This window comes from Rissa tridactyla, chromosome 7 (assembly GCF_028500815.1).
Source record: "Rissa tridactyla isolate bRisTri1 chromosome 7, bRisTri1.patW.cur.20221130, whole genome shotgun sequence".
In the NCBI taxonomy this organism is placed as follows: domain Eukaryota; kingdom Metazoa; phylum Chordata; class Aves; order Charadriiformes; family Laridae; genus Rissa; species Rissa tridactyla.
This window is the reverse complement of record NC_071472.1, coordinates 28,531,337-28,554,128: the sequence shown is the minus strand read 5'-3', so window position 1 is coordinate 28,554,128 and position 22,792 is coordinate 28,531,337. Positions and strand designations below refer to the sequence as shown.

The window sequence follows — 22,792 nt, the reverse complement described above, 5'->3', positions numbered from 1 at the left end:
TTCCTTTAGAAAGTGCAATACATTTAAAAAGCAGCATCCAATTATTATTTTAAAGTAAAAATGTGAAAAGATATAGTGTTGTTCTACATTCCTTGATTTTTTTAATTTATTTTTTTTGTTGGTAGCTCATGTCTTAAGGGTAGACACTAAATTAGAAGGATTCTGAAAAGGCAGCTCATTCCCAGAAAAGTAACTAAAGCATCTAAAGTGTTTTTTCCCAGAATTCCACCTTTAAAGAGTTTAAAAATATTTTGCAGGTTTGATGCTACTAAAACCAAATTTTGTTCTCTCTTTTTTAAGATTGAATTTAAGAGGATTGTGTCGATCAGAGATTGTGTTTGGCAGTAGTTTCCAGGGCTATTCTTAGGTTGATTCATTTCCTTTGTCTCCTGTGTAAAAATTGTTGATATTAATCACTGCTCTTTAGTGACTTGAGATACCATGTATTAGTGTCGGTGAGCGTGTCATGGTGGCACAGATGAAACTTAGGTAGAAATGTCAGTAATAAGTCTAAAAATAGTTCTGAAAAGTTCTTTGAGAAGCTACTGCCAACTTCCTGAAATGACAGGTAGTAGCACAGCAGAACAAGAAAGCAGCCCTGCCATGTGGGTGGGTACTTCGGTCCTGTGTTTCTGACACCGAAACCAAGTACTGCGTGTATGAGTAAATCATAGAAAGGTCATGGCTGACTGGAAAGCAGATTTTTTTTGTCCCTTTTGAGGGATAAATATTAATCTAACTATAGGACGTTCACTTACAAACTTTTAAAACTTGCAAAAGGAGGGCTGCAAATCCTAAAGAAATAACAGTAGTTCAAAGATCTTAATTTGAACATCTCTACATGTATTGCATATCTATTCAGATTTTTGGTAAGTAGAAAAACCTCATAGGAAATCATTAATTCTGTCCTGAAAGGTAATGTCCATAGCTAAAGCTCTTCTTGAATCCCTGCTCTCTCCCTTCCCATGTTCTTGCAAAACCAAGAAGCTTCATTTAGTTTAATCCAAAAGCCAGCCTATTTCCTTTCAGATAGTCCCAAATCTCTAGAACTACAGATAAAGGTAAAGTGCTTCTCTGTAAATAGAGGATTTTTTAGGGTGCCTGGGAAGAGAGGCCTTTTTGGAGATGTACATTTTAAAACTTAAAATTAAGTTGATAATTTTAAAACTTAACTTAAAGTTATGCGTAAGTGTGAGTCAATGGCTGGAGCTGAGAAGGTAAATTGTATGAACGAAGTATTTGCAACTTTTTTATTTTTAATGTGCTGTCTGAAACTGAAGGGAGGAGGAGGCATCAGAACAGAGAGCATTGTGGTAGAGAATTAAGGAAGCAGTGGCGTTTCTAGGGAAAAAAAACCTGCAGGGGATACAGTCAAGATCAGAGTAGGGATATCACTAATAGTGGGAAGAGGGTTGCTTAGAACTGTAGGAAACTAAGGGCACTATAGACAAGAAAAGAAAGTAAGTCAAAGTGTTTAAAGCGTTTGAAAAGATTGAGGAATGAGGATAGCTTCAATCCTGTGGTTTAACTGAAAAAGTAATTTCTATGCTTATGTGATTTTGATGGCACATCAGCCAGTAAAAGGTACAGGGAATGCTTGGAGGTAAAGGAGCGGGGTGTCCATCTCGCTTTCCCAGCATTCTTATAGCTTATGGTACGTGCCAAGCTATAAAGCTGAGCGACCAGGTTTTACAAGGCTCTCTGTGAATGTTGTTAGCTTGTAATTCTGGTTTTGTTGGAAGTTTTGCCGCTCATTGCAGTGGAATGAGTAGTTGGCCTCTGAAGTGGCATATTGTATTTCTGACATGCTTGAAAACAAAAGGTTGATGAGCATCTCCACTGCCTATCAGTTGTTGGTCGGTCTGTCATGGGGCATAAACTTCAGCTGAAAGTGTCTTGTGGCTGGCTTGCTCAGTCTTTATTTTTTACCCCTGTGAATACTCTGAGGCTAGTGGAATTAATCTAATGGACAAGAGCATATGTGAGAGTAGAAATAGGCTCAGCGATCCGCAAAATCTGGTCTTTGTCCAATTTAAATGAAAGAAAAGTTAAGTCTTAGAAGGCGGGGCATATTCTTTTTGGTTCTGCATCTTGAGTGCGAAGGACTCCATGGGGAGTCACTTCTGAATAAGCAGAACTCCAGCTATAGAAAAAAATCAATCAGCTTTTCACTGAGTATACTCAATAGTAAAGGATATACTTTAAGATCAGCAGTGTTAGAGACTACATGATTACTCTGTGACTCTGTGCTCTTTAAATTTTAAAATTATGGTAATTATCACATTTAAAATTCATTTTATAAGTTTTAATATTAAAAATACAGTTGAAACACAAGTGAAACTGATATTGAAATACGTGAAAATAGGCTGCACTCTCTAATGTCATTGTTTTCTGATCTTTCTTTTGAAATCCTAAGCTATTTGGCTTTCCTACCCTTCCTATGGGACGCTCTCCTTTTGCTTTATTAGACAGGTTGTTTTGGGTATTGGTTTTCCCAATATTAAGCCTTAGAAATACCATTAATTTCTTCCATCCCATCATTCCTAATTATGCCCCGTTGTATCAAACTGAGGGAAATTCTTTGCTTACAGCATTTACGCCTCAAACGTTTGTGGTGCAGTGAGGGCTACAGATAACTAATTTCCTTCTAAATTAGTCCTAGTAATACCAGTAGTAATGCTGTTCTATGGCTGCATTTAAGGGTCTTAATAACCTCATCGTAAGATTTATTTCAAAATTGTCTATATCTGGTATCCTCACAGGTACATTTTGAATGGTGCTTTCCCTGCAGTGGAGTTAGTTTGTGGTTCCTGTCCTGGTCACCAGGTTCATAAAGGTGATGTTCAGTATTCTGCCATTTGGTTGGTGCTGTTCCTTTGTGTGCAGTAACCTTGGAGTTACTTTTACTGGCATACTCTGCGCATGTGTGGTGCTTTGAAATATTTGTTAGATTACATGAAAGGTCTTTAAGCCAAACGCTTACTTCTAGCAGCTGTAAGTGGTATCAGTTTACTGTTTTAGCTGTCTGCTCTTGGGACATTAAGAACGGTATCATTTTACTTTTTGAATCCATGTTCAAGTTCGGTCATTGGGAAATAGTATCAGATAATGAAAGGGATGGGATCCTATTACAGCTTAATAATAGTAAAACAAACAAGCAAACAAAAACAACTAAATAGCCCTTTTTCTTCGTCATCAGGAATCCAATTAAATTAATAGTGAAAACTTAACTATCCTAGTAACAAAAGCTAGTAGTAGTCTTAATGTTTCAAAGGTACATTGCTGGGATCTGAATAGCTCTTTGAGTTAAAAGAAATTAGAAGATTTGTGGACTGGGAGGGTGAGCTCTTTACAGAAAAACTAACCACAGAACAAATAATAAAACTTTCTACTACTTGGTCTAAATAGGGAAGATTCACCCAGATACATTTAACATGCTGAGTCCATACACCTAAGGATTTATTTTGCTCCTATTTGGAGGGCTAGTTATAAGATTTGGGAAATGCTCCTGTTACAGCTGTTTGAGAAGTACTTTGAGATGTAGTTATGCAAGTCTAACAAAAATGAGGATTTCAGCACCGTCTTTGCTTTTTAAAATTAAACAAGGGAAAGACTTCTACTTGAAAGAGAGGAATTGCTTCTTGTAAATCCAAACATCAGGGACTGAAATCCTAGACTCTTAGAGCAAGGAAAGTGTAAGAAATATTAAGAAGCGTAACAAAAGTTTTTACAAGGTAAGTATTTGATATTCAATTGTGAGTCATTGAGTACTTAGGAATTACGCAATACTGTTGATTATGAATACAAATCCAGGGGGAATTTTAAGACCTTTCATCAGAATTTAAAAACCCTGATACCCTAAAGATTAATTCCCTAAGGAAACATGAACATAAATAACGAAGTACCCGATACTGACCTCTGAGAAAATACACAAACTCCTACTAAATTGCACCTGGAACTTTGTTCATACTGCAAGAAACAAAAGGATGAAAGATGGACTTACTGGAAGGGCAGCAAGGTTTCTTAATCTGAGCTGTGGCAAGGACATTGCATGGTGGCTTTGCCACGCTCTGCCCAGAGCCCGTTGCTCCGAGCAGCAATGCAGCTTCTCTCTGCCAAACTTCTCCAGGGAAAAGCTTCCTGCATCTGCACCTTCCCACCAAGGAATCCCTCATTGCGCTATCTAAGGTGCGGTGAGGACGTACTAAGCTAATATAGCAAGATAACAGTTAAGTCTGTGCTTTTTGTGTTTATTGCTAGAAGCTGCTAGATGATCAATGGGTGTGTTTGCCCATTTCTGCACCATTCTTCATTTCCATAATTTGATTGGATCCCTTCTAAAACTTTATATGTTTTTATTTACTTGTCATCTTAAATGCATTTCTTCCTTCGCGGTTGAGTAGTCTGAGTACCCTACTCCCTCACCCCTGAGTTTATCCAGATACTGTCCTTTATTTAAGATATTTAAAATAGAAATATAGGAGCTGAAATCCTAGGCAAACGTCTACCACTGCAAGTCAACTGGTTATAATTATCTCCAAGCATTAATTTTTCTCTTTTTTAATCTAGTTGTCATGTGAAAAAAAGACTCATACTTTTTCTGAGGACGTTATATGTCTGGGTTTTTCTCAGGTGTCCTGAAATGAATTCACACAGATGTGACTTCACACAGATGCTAGTACAGTGTCTCTCACAAGGAATTTGTGTGAATAGCTGTTAAGCTTTAAATGCACACCCTTTCACATTCTTCATAATTTCTGAATATATGTTAATCTTCAAATGCAACTTGGCCTTGAAGTTATCAGTTTCTTGCTTTATTTCCTTCTGAGTTCCATCTAGAATTTTTTTCATTAAGCAATCTTTTTCAAAAGTCTTCCCCCTATAAAATGGTCTTTCCATACAACCTTTTAAATTGAAGCCCTTTATTTCCTGCCCTGTCACACATTGCTTTAAATTGTGTTTCAGAGAAGATTTTTTTTCTCCCAAGGTGGGAACAATTCCAAACTTATTTGATAAAAATGCCAGTGGGACTGAGCTGAGGCTGCCACTCAGCTGTTTTCCTTTTCCCTTTGAGTTTTACCTAGTTTCCTGGTGCGTGGCCTTCTTTCCCTTCCATTCAGGCTTGACTGTGGGGACACAAGGATCAGAAAGGTTTATCTTCTCCCTTCATCCTTCACTTTTAGAGAGATTTGGAATTGGGCTTGGCAACCTGTCAGAAGTGATGTGCCAGACTGCATTTTTCAGTCTGTAGCTGGAGACCAGCGTGTTGGCTCAGACTTGTCAGGAACTGGCAGCTGCTGCAGTGTTGGGGGAGTGATGCCCAAGTCCTGGCCCTCCGCTGGCCCTGATGGATGCTCTTACAAAGTGGGTGTTGCGTGCTGTTGTCGGCCATCCGTATTGGTGCCTCTGAATAAGATGGATGATTGGAGAGCACTCTCTCTTTTTGGAACGAGTTCCTGTCTTGCTGGGCATCTGCCCAGCTGACTTGCTTAAGCTGTGCAAACTCTCTGTGGTGGGACAAGTCTAGAGCAGGACCTGCTGAGGCAAAACTGAGGTTGGGATAATGAATCTCCTGCAAGTGGGCAAGGAGCTTATTTAAAATATTGTCATACCCTCTTTTTGATTAAGTTGCTCTTATGTTTTCGCTTTGTTGTTGTGATCTTTTGCCTCATGTCCCTTAGACCTTAGGATTCCAGATGACTGCTGAGATGCTGAAATTAAATAACTGTAATAAAATCTTCTTTCGTCATCATCTCTCCTCTTCTCCCTCAAGTAATAGAAAAGTATTTGCTCAAAAGAACAAAAAAACAGTGGTCTTCCAGAATTTTATTTCCACTTTAAGCACCTTTGCTGTAGATCAGAGAATTTGTAAAACTAGGATCAATCCGTGTGTTTAATTTCAGCTTATCAATAGAATGTTCTCACTCAGCTGGAAACTTCCAAGCTAGAGGAACAGACCTCCGCTGTCACAGCCTGCCTGTTCTTTCATATATTAACATTTAATATTTTTACTTCTGTGAGCTCCAAAGTCAATTCAAGGCTTCTTAGCAAAAGCAGATTTTGTCCAACACAAGTAAAAGATCGTAATCCTCAGTGTGAAGTGTTCTTTCTGAAGTGTCAACAAGACGTGTTTTGGCACAGAGACTGGGTTGTTGAAAGCTGGCGGTTCGCAAGAGGCTTCTGTAGAGGTAAAAGGAGCCGTGAGTGGCATGTCGGGGCTGTGGGGAGCCAGGGCAGGGAGGGCAGAGACAATTCAGTGACTGAGAAGTGGCGGTGCAGGAGTCTTCCAGCAGGAAGGTCTGGTGAGGAGGAGGAAGAATCATCTTCATCCCAGTCTTCCTCCTCCTCCTCTCGTGCATTGTCCTCTACCATTTGCTGTCTTTCTAGAATATTTCCTCCTGACTGTATTATCCTGCACCTCCTACTGCTGGGGAAGGATCAGGCAGCAACCCCAGGGAATCGGTTTTGTGTTCTTGCTGCCATTGAGGTGTTGGGAGAGGGGCAGCAATGTCAAGTGGAGGGTAGGGGGGGAAGGCTCTTGCACAAGAAAATATTCCTTCAGCTGTCCCTGACAGCTGTCTGCTTTGCCTACTGGTTGGCTTTGTGGAACAAGACTCTGCTTTATTGCATTTTGTCTCGGATCCACTGTACCAAACCGGAGAAAATCTGCTATTTATGGTGATCTTTAGAAATTCTCTGACTCACCAACAATGGGATTTAAGGTAGAAGAGTCTTTAGGTGATACGCATTTTGATCCCATGCGTTCTGTCCGCTCAGGAGCAGGAGCTGCAGTTAGATGGAAGGAATTAAACATCTAGACTGGAATCTGAAAGGCGCCAAGTATCCCGGGGCCCAGCGCCCTCGATTCCCATCAGTTGCAAGTTATACTGTAATGTGAGTTAATGGATTATGAGCAGAGAGCAGCGGGACTCAGCTGTTAGTCTGAGCTTCTACCCATACTCTGTGTAGGAAGGGTTGTGCTAGAGAAAAAGCAACTCTGTATGGCTAGAGGAAAAAAACTCAAGGAGAGGATCCTTGATTTTTGTTTTTCCTAGTTTGTGTTGTGTTTCTGTGGATGGAGCAGCACTTTACCTGAGTTGATGAGGAAGATGAAGCATGGAGCTTCCTTATTTCTTCCCACTTTGAGATTATTTGCAACCTAGAGGCATTTGGAGAGAAAATAAGGTAAGCATCTTGGTGCAGCGACTGTTGCATCCTTCAGGATGTGGGGCTGAAGGCAACTTCTTCTGTGCTGATCTCTTGTTCCATGGCAAGGAGATGGTCTTCTCTGCCTCTGTTCATTACCAGTAGCACTAGGGTGGATAGGAAGAAACACAAGTCTCTCTTTTTTGTCTTTTGCCTTTTTTTGAGTGAGGCTTTAATTCAAAAGTTACTGTTTGTAATAACTTCCATTAAACCCTGAGACTCCGTACTGGCAAGTACCATCCTATTACTGAAGAATAAGCATTTCTCAAGCATTAAAATTGCTATTCAGCTGTTCTTTTGTCTCCATGGCAACTTTAAGTGTAACAACAAAGCAGTAGGTGATGTTGCCAGCCAAAAAAATCTGTAATGCTCAAGTGATTGTTGATAGCAACAAAATGATGCCAGTGCAGGGTCACAGCCAGTAATAGATATTGCACCTATAGCTGAAGTATTGCATGTGACATTTTAAAGCAGAACACATACCAGAAAAAAAAGTAAGGCTGATGCAATTGGCAGTTTTTATAAGAAATATGAAGTACTGTTTTAAAATTCAATGGGAAACCTTCTTTAATGGAATGAGTTGCATGAAAAGCAAAGAGCTCCTTGTATATATGGTATGTGCCACCTCGAGAGAGGAGCTCAAGCTTTCTGCTCAGTTTATTGCTAGAACAGAGAATAAACCCTGGTTTAGAAAAGTGGGCTCAGTTCCCAGAGGGGCTAAAAGTTCAAGTTCTCATCTGGCTTCTGTGTTGATCTGAAAAAAGGGAGCGGGTTAAAAAAGAAAAGGCAATGCTTTTCTTACAAATAAAATAAAATAAAATAAAAGGAGGGTTGGGAGGAATTATCGTCAGATTTTGATCTTTACCCCATGGTATCAGGGGCTTGGATGTTTTGCTGACATGTAAAATTGAAAATCATTCATGGGGAAAAAGCCTTGAGAAAATCAGACTGAACACTGCTGAGACCAGTGCTGGAAACCAGCTATGAGAGGAGAACAAATTAAAATAAAAAGATGCTTGATGTTAAAGCTGGAACAATAGGAATTAAAGTAGTTTTTATATAGTTGAGACGTACTAAATTAGGAAATCCATTCTAAAACAAAAGTATTGACAGATGAGCTACTGAAAATAAAATATATTAAGTAATTTGTGTCCAATGTTTGACAAATCTCTTTGAACTCTTGATGTTGGATGTACTGTGGGAATTCTGCCTTTTAGTATGTATGTATGCTGTCAAAGCAGCATGTACCAAGACACCTTTTGGAGTTTTAAATTAGCTGAATTTTGAGTGCTACTTTCTCCAGTTCATTTATCACGTTTGTGCTCTGTATTTTGTAAAGGTGTCACCTCATTTCTTGAGTCCAGGGTTCCTGAGTGTTTGAACTATCTGTTATCAAAGACGGCTTTTCTCCCCTGCGAGAAAGATGGGGGATGGAGATTGCAACCAGCTGTTACTCAGAGTCTGCCTTGACAGCATCACACAAACCCTTGTTTACTGCAGAGAAACAGAACAGCTTCATTCACTGACAACAGCATGAGATACCATCTGATGTCTGTTTTAGACTTCAGAGAACTGGGCAGATACTCATGTGGTCCTTGGTTGTACTCACAACTCCAGTTACACAGTTTGTGTCGCTCCTAAAAGAAGATAACATTAGTATATTTTCTTTAATTTGTTTTATTCCAATCATTTATCCTATTTTCACTATGAAACACATCCAACTGTTTCCTTGCCTTGGGGGAGGGGGTCGGGGGAATGTTTCCTGCTTTTTTTGGGGTGCAGTGCTCATAAAACAAGATTTTTCAGGGCTGCTAGTGTCTCCCACCCAAACCCCTTGATTTCCTTATTTGTTTTCATTTGTCTCTGATACAGAAGCTTTCTGAGCAGTCTTTTGGTTTTGAAAGTCCATAGGTAATCCCAAAGCATACCTGTGATTCAAATAAAATTGCACATTTTTTTGAAACTCTCAGTTATATTAGACTTTCTTAACACTCTTAATTAAACTGAAGCTCTAACCTACCTGTCCTTGACTGTTCATATGTCAACCCTTTGTGTGAGAACGAACGTAAAACCTAAGCTGACATCTTACAGAAAGCATTCTGTTTGCTTACCCTTTCTTCTACTGTACAGTTTGAGACCAGATCTACTTAAAGGAGTGATACAGCCATTACGGTGGTTAACGGAGGAACTGCAGGTTTCAAAGGAGAGCCCTGTTACAAACTATTACTTGATATTAACAGGCCCGTAACTTTCTCATTAAGAGTTTGGAATTAGTTTGAATGAACTAATGAAATTTTTGTCTTGGATATTTTTTTTAACATATTTTAAAAGCTTATGCAGACAGGTACCCTTTGAAATATAGACCACTTCAAGAAGTTGTCTTTATAGTCAACGCTGATACAGGCTCTCTGCAGATCTCTTCCAGAGTTTGAATTTATTTTGTGGTAAGCTGCAATGATGAAAAGTGGAATGGTCTACGGGAGCAGGCTGTTGGGGCAGCGAGCCACCCTGGATGGGGTGGGGTTGGGAGGTTGAGGTGGGGGCTCCTGCTTTGATGTGAGAGCTACCAACATGTGATGCTGAGGAAACTTACTGGTCTGGTGGTATGATGTCAGGGCAAGCAACTAAGAAAGCTGTTTAGATATGCTTGACTGTCAGCTGAAAGGCATTGCAAGGAAATTCACGAACGTCAAGATTTCTGTCATTTTTACTTTTAAACTTTGGAGGGTGAACATCAGAGTAAAGAGCTGACACCTACTCATTTGTTTGTCAGATACACTCAACTATCCTTAAAGCAATAAAAGAAAAGAGACAGAATGGTGGAAATCTAAATGAGACTGAAATAAACTTGGGCTTGATGAGATTAATTGGTACAAGTTGATGGAAGTGTCGGACAGTAGTTGCCAGGTTGCTTAATAAAATTAATTTTATTTTCCTGAGAGACAGGATAACAGCAGCATTTGAGACTGACGGGCTCCTTTTCACAGAGTGATTATAACATAAGTAGTGGAGGCTTCTCTGCACCTGTTTGCTCTCCTGAGAAAGACAATTACGTATGTGATAGTGCCAAATGTGAGTGTACACATCTGTCATGGGAGGAACTGAAGACCACCAGGTAACTCCAGGCAGGCCTCAAGCCGAGTAGTGCCCACTTAAGTTAGTATCCCTTCACGCTCAATTCTGTACCTTTGTCTTACAGTGAAATTTTACATCCCATTTCAGTCCTCCTCTCTTTGCTTGAGTCTTTTGGGGAGCATTTCCTTTCTGACATGCTGTGTGTGTTAAATCTCATTGATTCCCTAAATTGCTCAGTCTACAGGCAAAGCTGTTATTGCCCCTAAGTCCAGCCCTATAATAAGCTCTTCTAAAAGCTGAGAGTTGCATGTGATTCTTTTTTTTTTTTTTTTTTGCTGTGATTTATCACCAATGACAATTTTTTTTTGCAAGCCAAATATATATTTATGCTTTTGTAACTTTTCTGGTGTAAGTAAAACTTTGAGCAGAGGGATTCCAGACCTTCAGGGAAAGGTGGACCATATGTCTGTATTGTTCTCACTGGTATTAGACAGAACACATCTCTCAACATCTAGTTGCTATTGAAAGATGAACTCTGAAATGCCTAAGTAGTTGTTATAATTCCATCAATTAATCTGCATAATTAACAACTTTAATTATTTTCCTCTATATTTTCTCAGAAGTAATTAAAGTTCCAGATTACAAGCAAGATGTTGATGCTTGTCATTATTTGCTGTTTACTCTGCAAATGTCACATAGTCTTGCTGATCTTTCTTTTAAAAGTGAGATGTATTAGGGATTTTTGTAGTTTCTCTTTAATTTCTCTTTACAGTTCACTAAGATCTGTTTCAAAGATGTGATTTTTTTGAGCTACACATCTGCACAGAAAATGCACCAAATTCCATGGGGCCAATAGCAGTCATCTTTTTGTTTTGGTTTGGGTTTTTTTGTTGTTCTTGTTCTGCCAGCTTTTAACTTACCTTTTACTTCTTTTCCCTCTGTTCTGGATGCTTTTTATAGTAAAGTGATTTTCAGATAATGTGTAGTTTGACTGACACCATAGATTTAAGGTAGAATTCTTGTTTCACATAGATAGATTGGATGACTTGAGATTGTCTAGCCCTACTTGCCATGATTCAGTAATCTGCTTTTAAGCAAAATGCTTTGATGCGTCTAGTAATAATGGCTGAAAGTTGCCATTGCTCTAGAAAAAGAAAGTATAAATTCTTTGATAGATATCTTGCTTTGTTGCGAATTGCACAAATCTTAATGTTCCTCAATGAAAGCTGTCTCTGCTTTTCGCTGATTCAGCTGACAGTGCTTTGCATGCAAGCAAATTCTCATGGTAGGTGTAAGGGACGTGGCAACTAGCAGCTGTGCTCGGGGGTGTTTTATCCTGAACTTTGCTAGAAGTTCATTATGGAAAATTAACTTCTAAAATCTGATACAACTTATATTTAGGAATACAATTGTAAATCTTATATTTATTTCAAAGATAAGCAGCCCTGCTCTTGACTATGACGCATGTTTGTCCTTAATATGAAAATAAAAGTGTTCCATGAACAAAAGTTCCCAGTTTCATTATAGCTATGGAACTTTCCGTTTCATGTGCGATGGTAGCAGGACTCTGTACAAGACTCTTTGACAAAAATAGTATTTATATAAAGTGGAAAATTCCACTTGCAGAGTGAGAGGGAATCTTGGCAACCTTCTTTTCCCAGAATTTGCAACTGCTACTGTATTGAGAACTACTAAAATGTTCGATTGTCAACAACCAGATTTGACAGAAATGTACATGTGAAAAGTTTTTCTGCTTTACTTGTCTGCAGGAATAGGTACATGATTCCTATCAGAGTGATTCTGTCAGGGTTTATATTGTTCTCTGCATTTCAAATGCAAAAAAAATGCAAGTACCATAAAACAAAAATGCAAATTTCAAACAGAAATAAGTGCTTTTCTCTCTTATTTTACCTGAAGCTTTTTATTTCTCTGTACAAAGAAATACAGTGATATTTCTACATATTTCCGTGTTATGACGTTAAGATTATGACAACCCTGTTTGTGCAGGAAGGACCCACTTTTGTGCTGTAGAATGGGTGCGATAAAATACACCGCACTGGGGGCATCATTGATGTTAGCTTGGAGCATATGTCTGGGCTTTTGTTTGCTTCTGTTAAATTTTGTTTTATTGATCTCTTGACCCAAACCTGTGATAAAACTATTTCTGAAAGACATAGCCTCCTTGAAATCAAGCAAGGCCGTGTTTGTACTTCATAAAAGAAAAGTCTGACACTGGCTATAAATACCTTATTGCAATTCATCTTTTAATGATGGCAATCATGGTACCCATTGCTGGTCATCTGATCCTCCTCTTGTCAATGTAGAATTGCTTCTCTTGTGCGTATAACACCGCTTTATTCAGTCTTGATACAAATGCATGTGCGGTTGAGATTCCCGAATTCCCTTGAGAGATTATTTCCACAGTATGGTACAGCTCAAAAAGGCTGCCACTGTGAACATTAAATATCGCTCAGAATAATGTTGGTGTCAAGAAGCTTTCCCTGACGTTCAGACCTGTTTTTCTCAGTTGGGTCCTTTTATTTCCGTTCTCTCTATTCTTCAAACCTTTCAGAACTCTTTACTTCAGAAGTCTTTCAAACACTCTGTCCCCCCTCTTGCCTCTACATCAGTCGTGTATTGTTCCTGGGGTATCCATATTTAACTTTTTGTATTTTGTAGACTTCCCAGAGCTTGCTTCTTACATTGCTTCGCCTCAGTCTCTTTTCGGTTTGTAAATCCTTTTCAAGTTAAAAGTACCTGCTGCTCAACACAATAAGCATTATCAGACAGGGACTGACAAGTCCTTGCTTCATGTAAGGGACACATTGATACTTTGAGCTTTGTCCCTCATGCTGTGGCCAGGTTATTAGGCTTCGTGTATGATTGTTTTATGCAGAAGAGGATATTGGGCTTTTTCCTCCTTTGCCTTAATTGCTACTCTGGCAGGTCAATCCCTCCTTCAACTCAAATATTATTTGGAAACACATCAAACGTTTTTACTATTTATATCTTTTTTTCATATTTCTCACTGCATGACCAGGGTCATCTTTAAAAAACTTCACAGACAGAATGTCCAGATATTTTTATTTTCTGTAGTTTTTGCCTAAGTCTTATTTTAACACTGCACCGCTGCCTGATGGATTGATTTATCAATCTATAATCTATACCTAGCCCAACATATGAAGACCAGGTGGTCTTAGACTGATTTACAGATTTTCTTCACTGTTTTGTTTGAATATGCAGAAATAGAAATACTGGGCAAGGCTCACAGTGTCCAAAACTCTGTTCCTTTAGGCACAAAGGTTTACAGTCTCAAAACTAGTTGAAGCTTTCTAATTCTTACCACACTGGAATCCAGCTGCTCTTACAATTTCTTCTGATTCCCATCTTAAGTTCATTTTTCCTATCCTTCATCATGGATACCAAGAATTAAATACTGTGCTACAGGTGAGATCTCTGCTTCTCAGTTTGTGTTGGAGACACATTTCCTCGAATTCTTTATTTTATTTTATTTTTATTTTCCATGATGGCTCTTCTGGAGTTCATTGTTTTAAACAATGCTGTTAAATCTGGGAAAAAGAAAACATTTATGGCTATTTTCTCTTCTGGCTTCAGTGTTGTCTAAAGACACACCTCTCTTTCTTTTTTTTTTTTTTTTTTTTTTGATTGAGATATTAGTCATGGTACTTTATTCAAATGTGCATTCCATAAAGCATTTAAAATATGTGACGTATATTTCTGTTCTTCTATCATAGAAAAGATGTCTGAGGATTAAATTTCGCTTTGCATGACTTTTTTTGTGTGTGTGTGACTTTCAGAAGCATTTAACAGAAGATGTTTGAAGTTCATGTCTTGGGAAAAAGGTATTTTAGAAGCCTGAATTTCTGCATTGGCAGGAAGTTGTAAGATAAAAACTGTCTTTGCAAAACTTGTGGTGAAATGGACCTTATATTAAAAAAAACCCAAAACGTAATACATCACATCTTTGAGGGGTGGATTTAGAATACTTTACGTATATTTTTCACTTTAATGTAAACATTCTGCTCCTGGCAAATGGACTTATTCTTCTCTTTCCTGTTCTATTCTTCACTCTGTCTACACTTTTTTAAATACTTAAGGAATTTTTTTCCTTTGGAAACAGCTAAGGCCATTGTGCATCTTCCTGGTCAAAGCACATAAAAGCAAGTTAATGGTAAGTTCAGTTGCCCGATCTTCTTCTGTGCTGACAGGCATGTACTATAGTTACGGAAAAGTTTCACCCAGACTCCAATATCAAATACTTCCAGAGAACAGTTTTGAAAACACTGAAAAATGACACAGAAATTCCAAGGGTGGAGGGAGATCACTTACGCTGTCTGTTGTAGGTGACCATGTTAAAAGTGTGTAGGCCCCTTCTGTAGGTGATTGAACTCCAGAGGGTACTTCTTAATCACCACTGCTTAAGGAAACTCAGCTCCTGAATTAGGGACTTTGGTTAGATTCCTTAGGTTATCCAGCAGTGACTATATTCTGGAGTATGGTTTCACTCTGAAAGGCTTTATCTATTGCAGAAATATATGGCATATTTTAAACCCATTCTGGAATGCATACTTAACTGAAAACATTACTGGTGTATCCACAGGAACGTATAAGCCTTGACCTTAACTAAGGAGCCAGTCTTTCATCTCTATCTTTGCCAACTTCTCTTGACAGATTTAACATGCCACTGTAGCAACTGTTCCTGCAAGGAGATGTTATAAATTCAGGACACTTGCACAGAAATGGAGGGAGAGCTGCAGCGTGTAGTCCAGAATATGTGGTAACAGAGAGAGGAGTGGGTAAGCTGTGATCCTCTCCCTGGCCTGCAAGTCATTGTGCATGACTTGCTTGCTGTGGTCCTTTTTGCTACAAACGCTGCTATCTGTGTAAAGTCATAATTGTTTGACCTTTCCACTCGGTGTTCATGTATTTCATGTCTTCACTGCATTTCTCTGTGTAGCAATTTAAGAACTATTAGTCAAAGAAGAGCGTGTAGTAGTTTCTGTTCATGTAGTATCAAAGTGAAAATGTGAAACTCTGCTAACAAATACCGTGATACCTCCTCTCACTATTCCTTTGCATTGAGAAATGCTAGTTATAGCTCCTGACCTGGCAGCTGTTGTTTCTACACAGAGCTCCTCCTGACGAAGTTAATCAGCCAAATTTCACACTTGTACAGCTGCTAATCCTAGTGAGTCTGTGGACTTAAAAGGAACGATGACAGATTTGCACCAGGGTAACAAGTTTGGACCATTTGCCAGAATTTTGTAGATCACATATCATACCTCCAGGCCTTAAGTTTATAAAAGTAGTCTTGGTTCCCCTTGGCTTTCTCAACAGCAAATATATGCAATTAAAAGGGAAAAGCAGAGGTGTGTTCTAGTGTGCTGGGTTGATCCTGACTGGATGCCAGGTGCCCACCAACCCACTCTGTCTCTCCCCTCCTTGGCTGGGCAGGGGAGAGAAAATATAATGAAAGGCTCTGGGGTCGAGATAAAGACAGAGATCACTCACCAGTTACTCTCACAGGCAAAACAGAATCAACTTGGGGAAATTAATCTGTTAACAAACAAAATCAGAGTAGGGTAATGAGAAATAAAAACTGAATCTTAAAACATATTCCCCCAACCCCTCCTTTCTTCCCGGGCTCAACTTCACTCCTGAATTCTCTACCTCCTCCCCCAGCGGTGCAGGGGGGATGGAGAATGGGGGTTGTGGTCAGCTCATCACACATTGATTGTCTCTGCCGCTCCTTCCTCCGCAGGGGGAGGACTCTTCACACTCCTCCCCTGCTCCATGGGCTGCAGTTCTTCACAAACTGCTCCAGCGTGGGCTTCCCACAGGTCACAGCCTCCTTTGGGCGTCCACCTGCTCTGGCCTCGGGTTCTTCATGGGCTGCAGGTGGATATCTGCCTGGAGCACCTCCTCCCCTCCTCCTTCACTGACCTCGGTGTCTGCAGGGTTGTCTCTCTCACATGCTCTCGCTCCTCTCTCTTCTGACTGCTGCTGGTCTTGCACAGGTGTTTTTGGCTTTTTTTTCACCCTTCTTAAGTATGTTATGACACAGGCGTTACTGTCACTGACGGGCTTGGCCTTGGCCAGTGGTGAGTCTGTCCTGGAGCTGTCTGGCGTTGGCTCTATCGGACACGGGGGAAGCTTCCAGTTGCCTCTCACAGATGTAGCACCCCCCCTACCAAAACCTTGCCACACAAACGCAATACATGCAGATACAGTCTTTTTAAGATTTCTTAGTATCTAAAAGTATTCTCTTATAAAATGCCTTCAACTGTAAGTTCAAAATCTTACATAAATAATTCTCTCTCCGATAATCTGGGTTGCATTTCAGTATTTTTACTCTTTCTCTTGCAGTAAGTGGTATTATAGCTACCAGAAACATTGTGGGGCAGGGGGAAGCCATGCCTTTGTAATAGCAGTGTTTTCCCACCTTGGTGCCTTTTGCCCTTTCTTCCCACCGCAAAAAACAAAACTCATTTTCTCTGAATTATGTAGTTTCATCTCTCATTGTTAAGTTTTGAGAAATGCAGAGATACAGAGCCACATTTCAAACCATATGTTTTCTGTAAAATGTGTATTGCCTTTCAGTCAGAAAAGCCTGTCTTACTCCAGTCTTGCCAACAGCTAAATATGAAGTGAGGTTAAATGTGTGTGGTACTCTTAAGAGAATTAAGAAAAATGTTTAAACATGAATTTAAAGCCCAGTGATTGGGAATTTAAGCTCGTTCTTAAAACAGGAGTCAGAACGGAGGAAAAAAATGTGAAGTGTTCATCACTTTGTTCTTACTTCTCAGAATGATAGGCTTAATTATTTACTCTATTATATAACCGGGGATTTAGAAGGTCAAATGGTGAGGGAAATACATCTGCCATTTCCAGGAGGCAGGCTGAAAGCCTGTATGCTGCTTATATCTGTCTTTTAAAGAAACTAGCATTTAGGGTACTAAATATTGATTATTGCTTTTGAAATGAGTGGAATATTGCACTTATTTTTAAGATAGTGCAAAGGATATTTATTAGAAGGGACAGGGAGTCGCTTCTTAATAGAAATAGTAACAGAGTAGCCACCTTAGCCGATTTTTAAGTTATGCAGCAAAGTGCTACTACATTGTAGTACACCAACCAACCGCTAGTGAAAGTAATTTTGAAAAGAGGATTGGGTAGATTTTTTTTCTTTAAGATACCCTTATGAGGATATTTCTTTCGCCAGGCATACTGTAAGGGTTTGGAAGTTCTTTATAGAGACCCTAATAAGAGCACAACTGCAAACTCCTGTGGCAGAAGAAAGATAGGAAGTGAGGCACGGGTAATTTGACTAAGCCATGAACTCTTTATGGACTCAAGCACAAGAATTGTATGTATAGATAGGAAATGGAAAGTAGTTTAAATTACTAAGGATGATGAAAAAAAGAATAACATGAATGTGTACAACAAAATCAGAAAATAAAATGAGACTGAAATAAGCATCAAACTTCAAGAAATCTTTCTGTAAGTGCATTTACAATACTTACAGAATATCAAGGGAAAAGGTGGATTGTTATTCTGTGACTGTCAGAAGACAAGAAGTTTCGGTTGCATGGTGCCATTTTTGCATTATTTTTCATTAGAAAGATCAATTGTGTTAACCTGAGAGACACCAATATAAATACCAAAAACCTGTAAGAACAGGTCAGAGTGTCTTGATGAACTTGAATCTTCAACATGCGACATGTGACGAACACGATGTAAGGATACTTGCACAGATGGAAATATCGGAGCTGTTATCACTTGTGAAGAGAAGACAAACTCCCAGAGCACTAAGAGAGACAGTGGGATCCCAGTATTTTTAAAAGAGAAGAATGAACGAACTGAGTTTAAGAACTAATAGATTATCTTCCCTTTGAAGAAAGGGACAAATAAATTATGCCAAAGTAATATGAAGGAAAACAGGAGCTGAGTATTAACCAATCCGGCACATAAGCAGGAATCATTATTCTGTGAATGCAGGAAAGGATTGCTGTATATCACAAGCTGAACGCGAGTTAACACTGCCGTGTTATCAACTAAGATGGATACCATCCTGAGAGATATAACCAGAAACATAATGTGGCAGGCATGAAATTCGCCTGCCACACTGCAAGAAAGATGAGGGCCAGTTCAGGCGAGTCTGGATGAGAATGAGAAAGCATCAGCGCTCACAAAATTTTTCTTTTCAGCCACCTCCATCTCGTTACTCTCCATTTCACAAAAATTCTCTTCTGTTGCCTTGTTGCCAGTTTGTTTCCAACTGGTCTGACCCCCTGTGCTGGCTCAAGGGAAGTGTCAGGAATGTGGAGGGGCTGTGGGGTGCCCAGCGTGGTCATGGAAAGTAGATGCGGCCTGCGTGTCACATTTCATAAAAATGCTTTCATGCTTTTTTTTTTACATCGACACTCACCTTTTGTTTATTTCTCCTTATTTTCAGTAGAGTGTTTCATTAATTAATTTATGAAATAAATCATACTGAAGTGATATTAATTAATCTCTGGGAAATTAGAGGTGACTTTTTTGCGAGGCTTGTACTAGCTGAAGTCAATTTGAATGTTTTATAAAAAAAAAAAAATTCTTCTTTGGTCCAATCTCAATTTAATTTAAGAGAAACATTCTGCATTTTGTTATATACTGCTTTTTTTTTTTTTTTGGTCTCTCTCTTCCTGAATGTAGCTGAGCGTAGGGTTGCCCAACTTGTTCATGTCATGCAGTCTTTGAAAAACATAACAGTATCAAAAGTCTTTTATGGTCCAGCCCTGGCAGGGCTGGTGCACTGCTGCACCCAAAAGCAAAATAAGGTTTCCAGTCAGATACCGGTGGTTAATTAGTGCTCAATAAGGTCACCAGTGTGGTGATCTCTGTTAACAGGTCTGTTAATTGGAAATCTATTGCCTTTGTTCCTTCCTGTGTAAGAGAGGGCAGATAGCATGTATTATAGTTTTATAAATTTTCAAGTTCTTACTTATTCATCAATACTGACTTTGAGAATAAGTAAAGCAGTGCACCTTAATTCAGGAGAGTCAGGATTTGTGGACTTTGATCATCTGAATGTCATGACCCCACGCTGTGCTCTAAGGTCCGTTTTTATGAACTTTTTTAAAAAATTAAGCAGACACCATTTCTTTTTCTTCCAGAAGATATTCAAAAGTCAGCTCTGTAGCAGCCAGATAGCCATCTAAAACAGTAACCCCTAGGTTTAGTTCCAAGAATTATAACAGGGAAAATGCTACTGAAATACAGTTTATCAGTCTTTTAGTTTATATTTGATCTGGTGATGTCAATAGCAGGCTGCCCTCCCTCTGGAGTCAAGTTGCAAACGCGCTCCTCAAGGGTAATTAAAGCTAAGCACACAATTACAACAGCCTGGATTTGTTCAGGCTTGCTGGTTGCCCACTGTCTCATAGCACCTACCATCACAAAAGCACCATTCACACAAAAGCAAATGATTCTTTATCTCTGAGTCTTGTGCTGTGTCTACGTTGAAATGCTGCAGAGGAGGTGGATTATAACCTTAAGGACTAAGGTAAGCATCATGGCACTCATTAACGGTGGGAAGCCTTTGTGGGACTACATGGTCTGTGGTTTATTGTGCTTCTGCTTTGCTAAAATGGTTCATGGTTGTGTGGTCATAGCAAAAACCTCTGCAGCTTCTGAATATCGTAAGGCACTGGTGAATTTGTAGTATCTGTCTTCCATTTGTAAATGGCCTAAAAATGTTTGGCCAGAAATGCAACTCTTGTGCACTTCTCGCAGACAGGTTAAAGTACCTTTATTTGTATTTTTAGGTGAGAGGAGTGCTGAGTCTGCCTCCTGCTTTCTTGGGTGGGGTGAGGTCTCTGTGTGTTTTGTGTTTCCAGGTACGATGCTACAGGGTGCACTGGTAACTTGTAAAGGTCGGAAACGGAGCTCTTACTTGTCCCTGGCTGTGACTTTTATGAGTGTGGGCGGAGGAGATGTGGTATGCCATCTGATGAGGAGAAAGTTGAAATCCTCCAGGAAATCCTATGAAGACACTCTTGTTACTTTAGTTAGAGGCAGCAGATAGAGGAAGAATTAGAGAGGTTTGGGAAGAAGGAGCCTTTCCCTAGTATTAACTAGGAAATTATGAAATAGTTCTTTTTTCTGTTTATTTAAACTACTTCTAAGTAATCTAGGAATTGCTTTGGTAAACCAATCTTAGAAAAAGGATTATATCACATGGACTTAACTTGAACTGCATGTGTGATAAATCTGCCTGCTACCTTTACATGTTTGCCCTCTTTTGGATGGGTGCTTTTACGCTGCGCGCCCTATGCTATGGCAGGGCAGTTAAATTCAGTGTGGAATGTAAGTTATACGGACAATGTTGTGAGGGTTTTTAAATCTGTCCTTCTTCCCTGTCTTGTTGTTTCTATAAATACATGAACAACAAAAGGAGTGCTAAGGAGAAACTCCATCCTTTATTGGATGTGGGGGGGAAAACACAGTGACAAAGGATGAGGAAAAGGCTGAGGTACTTAATGCTGCCTTTGCCTCCGTCTTTAATAGTAAGACTAGTTGCTCTCCAGGTACCCAGCCCCCTGAGCTGGAATCGTGGAATCATAGAATGGTTCAGGTTAGAAAGGACCTTAAAAGATGATCTAGTTCCAACCCCCCTGCCCTGGGCAGGAACACCTCCCACTAGACCAGGCTGCTCGTACCCATCCAGCCTGGAGAAGAAGGGGAAAGGGTTAGTGACCTGCTACACCACGTAGACACACATAAGTCTACGGGGCTGGATGGGATATTTAAAAGACATGTGGATGTGGTGCTTAGGGACGTGGTTTAGTGGCGGTCTTGCCAGGGCTAGGTTAACGGTTGGGCTTGATGATCTTAAAGGTCTGTTCCAACCTAAACAATTCTGGGATTCTATAAAAACTATATTTCATTCAGTAGAGATCCTGGTTTCCATTGCAAATATTTTCAATAGGCCACTTTGCAACAACATCTAATTTAGGTTGTTTAATCTTTTATCTGAAAGATATTTAGGGAGCAATACCAAGAGAAGAACTTAGGAAAAGAAAACAAGAAGCAACTTAGGTAACTGTATTTTGTAGAGGTGATAGTCTAATATGTGGGAAAAGTGAATGAGGCATGAAATTCTCTGAGCTATAATGACTTTTAAGAGAGTTGGAAGTTGTTTAATGTGGTTAAGTGATTAGATACATCTGTGAGGATGCGTATGGGTCTAGACCCCTGTTACCTTTGTGCACAGCGTTGTTGAGCTGCTGTTGGAATATTGAAGTGGAGTAAAGAGAGAGAAGCCAACTGCAAACATAAACCCCCTGAATGTAGAAGTTAAGGCATAATGGTTTTGACTGACTAATAACAAAATGGTCACCCAGCAGCATTCCAGGTGATAGACTTGTTTGGGTTTAGCGGGTAGCAACTCAGTACCTCCTGAAAGAAAGTCTGTGTTGAGGGTCTCTGGGGGTTAGATGTAGAGCTCAGTGGTGACAGAATTCAGGGTAAAAGTTAGATTTTGGGAAACACTACGTTATATGAGAGGGGGAAAAAAACAGGGGCTGGCATGGAAGTTGCACCATGCTCTGGACAAGATTGTGACTTCAGTAGGCATGTGGGGATGTCATGGTTTTAGTTAAGGGTGACAGCAGAAAAGCAAACAAATGCCCTCTCTCCCTGTGCCTTTGTGTTGGGAGAGTGGAAAAGGCAAGAGGGAGGATGGTTTGAATAAATCAAGACAAAGAATCCTAAGGATTTCAGAAAGATCTCCATTAGTGCAGATGGCAAGAGAATAGAGAGCTGAAAAAGACGCAGCTGTTTTTTCTGTCATACTTGGAAAACTTCAAAGCGAAAACAACTCCAAAGCAGCGTTTCCTAGAAGCCGATAAGAACAGAGGAGGGGGCAGAGCTGTTCGCTCAGGCTGTGGATACCAGAGGGAGCGGCTTGAGCAAGCCAGAAGATTCTGAGAAAAAGAAACTGGGATAGATTGCAAAGCTCCAGCTGACTTTAATGCAGGCAGGAGCGTTGCATTTATTAATAGCTGTCACTGTTTGATTTGAATAAAATCCAACTTGCTGAGCTTGATGGTGTTAAGCTATAATGTGCCACTCTGCTTTCCAGTTGAAGAAATTGTCTTGGTTGCTTTAGAAGTCTAGAGAACTAGCTTTTTTTTAAGAAACTAATGACAAATATTTCCATACCACCTATGGATGGTATGCAAATTGCAGTTGCACTGCAGCCAGCATCTATCTTCTAAATATAGTGGAGGATTTTCCGTGATTTATTTAATTGCTTAGACTTGACAAGGAGCCAATGCTAACATGCCTTGATGCTAGTATAGTACTTCTGGAGTTCACTTGACTTGGGAATATAGATACTGCAAAAAAACGTGAGGAACAGTGTAGCACAATTGCTGTAAAATTTAGGGTGTACAGTGTGGAAGTGCAAGTCCTTTCTGGGCTGCAAGAACACAAGAGTGGTGGCTAA

The 22,792-nt window shown here is 39.6% G+C and overlaps 1 protein-coding gene across 16 annotated transcripts in view; it reads left to right on the top strand.

The window, feature by feature from the left end:
• Positions 1-22,792, top strand: part of ZNF385B (zinc finger protein 385B) — a 141,430-nt gene that overhangs the window by 52,163 nt on the left and 66,475 nt on the right. Inside the window, exons 1-2 of one of the 16 annotated variants that reach the window (XM_054208659.1) lie at positions 14,459-14,473; positions 14,974-15,098. The exons of 9 other annotated variants lie outside the window; for them this stretch is intronic. Coding sequence is in view for 1 of the 7 variants with exons in the window: in XM_054208663.1 (XP_054064638.1) it covers positions 19,808-19,846 (39 nt within the window). In the remaining 6 variants the exon portion in view is untranslated. Of the gene's footprint in view, positions 1-6,653; positions 7,186-14,458; positions 14,474-14,973; positions 15,099-19,221; positions 19,847-22,792 lie in introns of those variants that run through there. 6 more of the 16 variants (XM_054208661.1, XM_054208668.1, XM_054208658.1 and 3 more) reach the window with 6 other exon arrangements.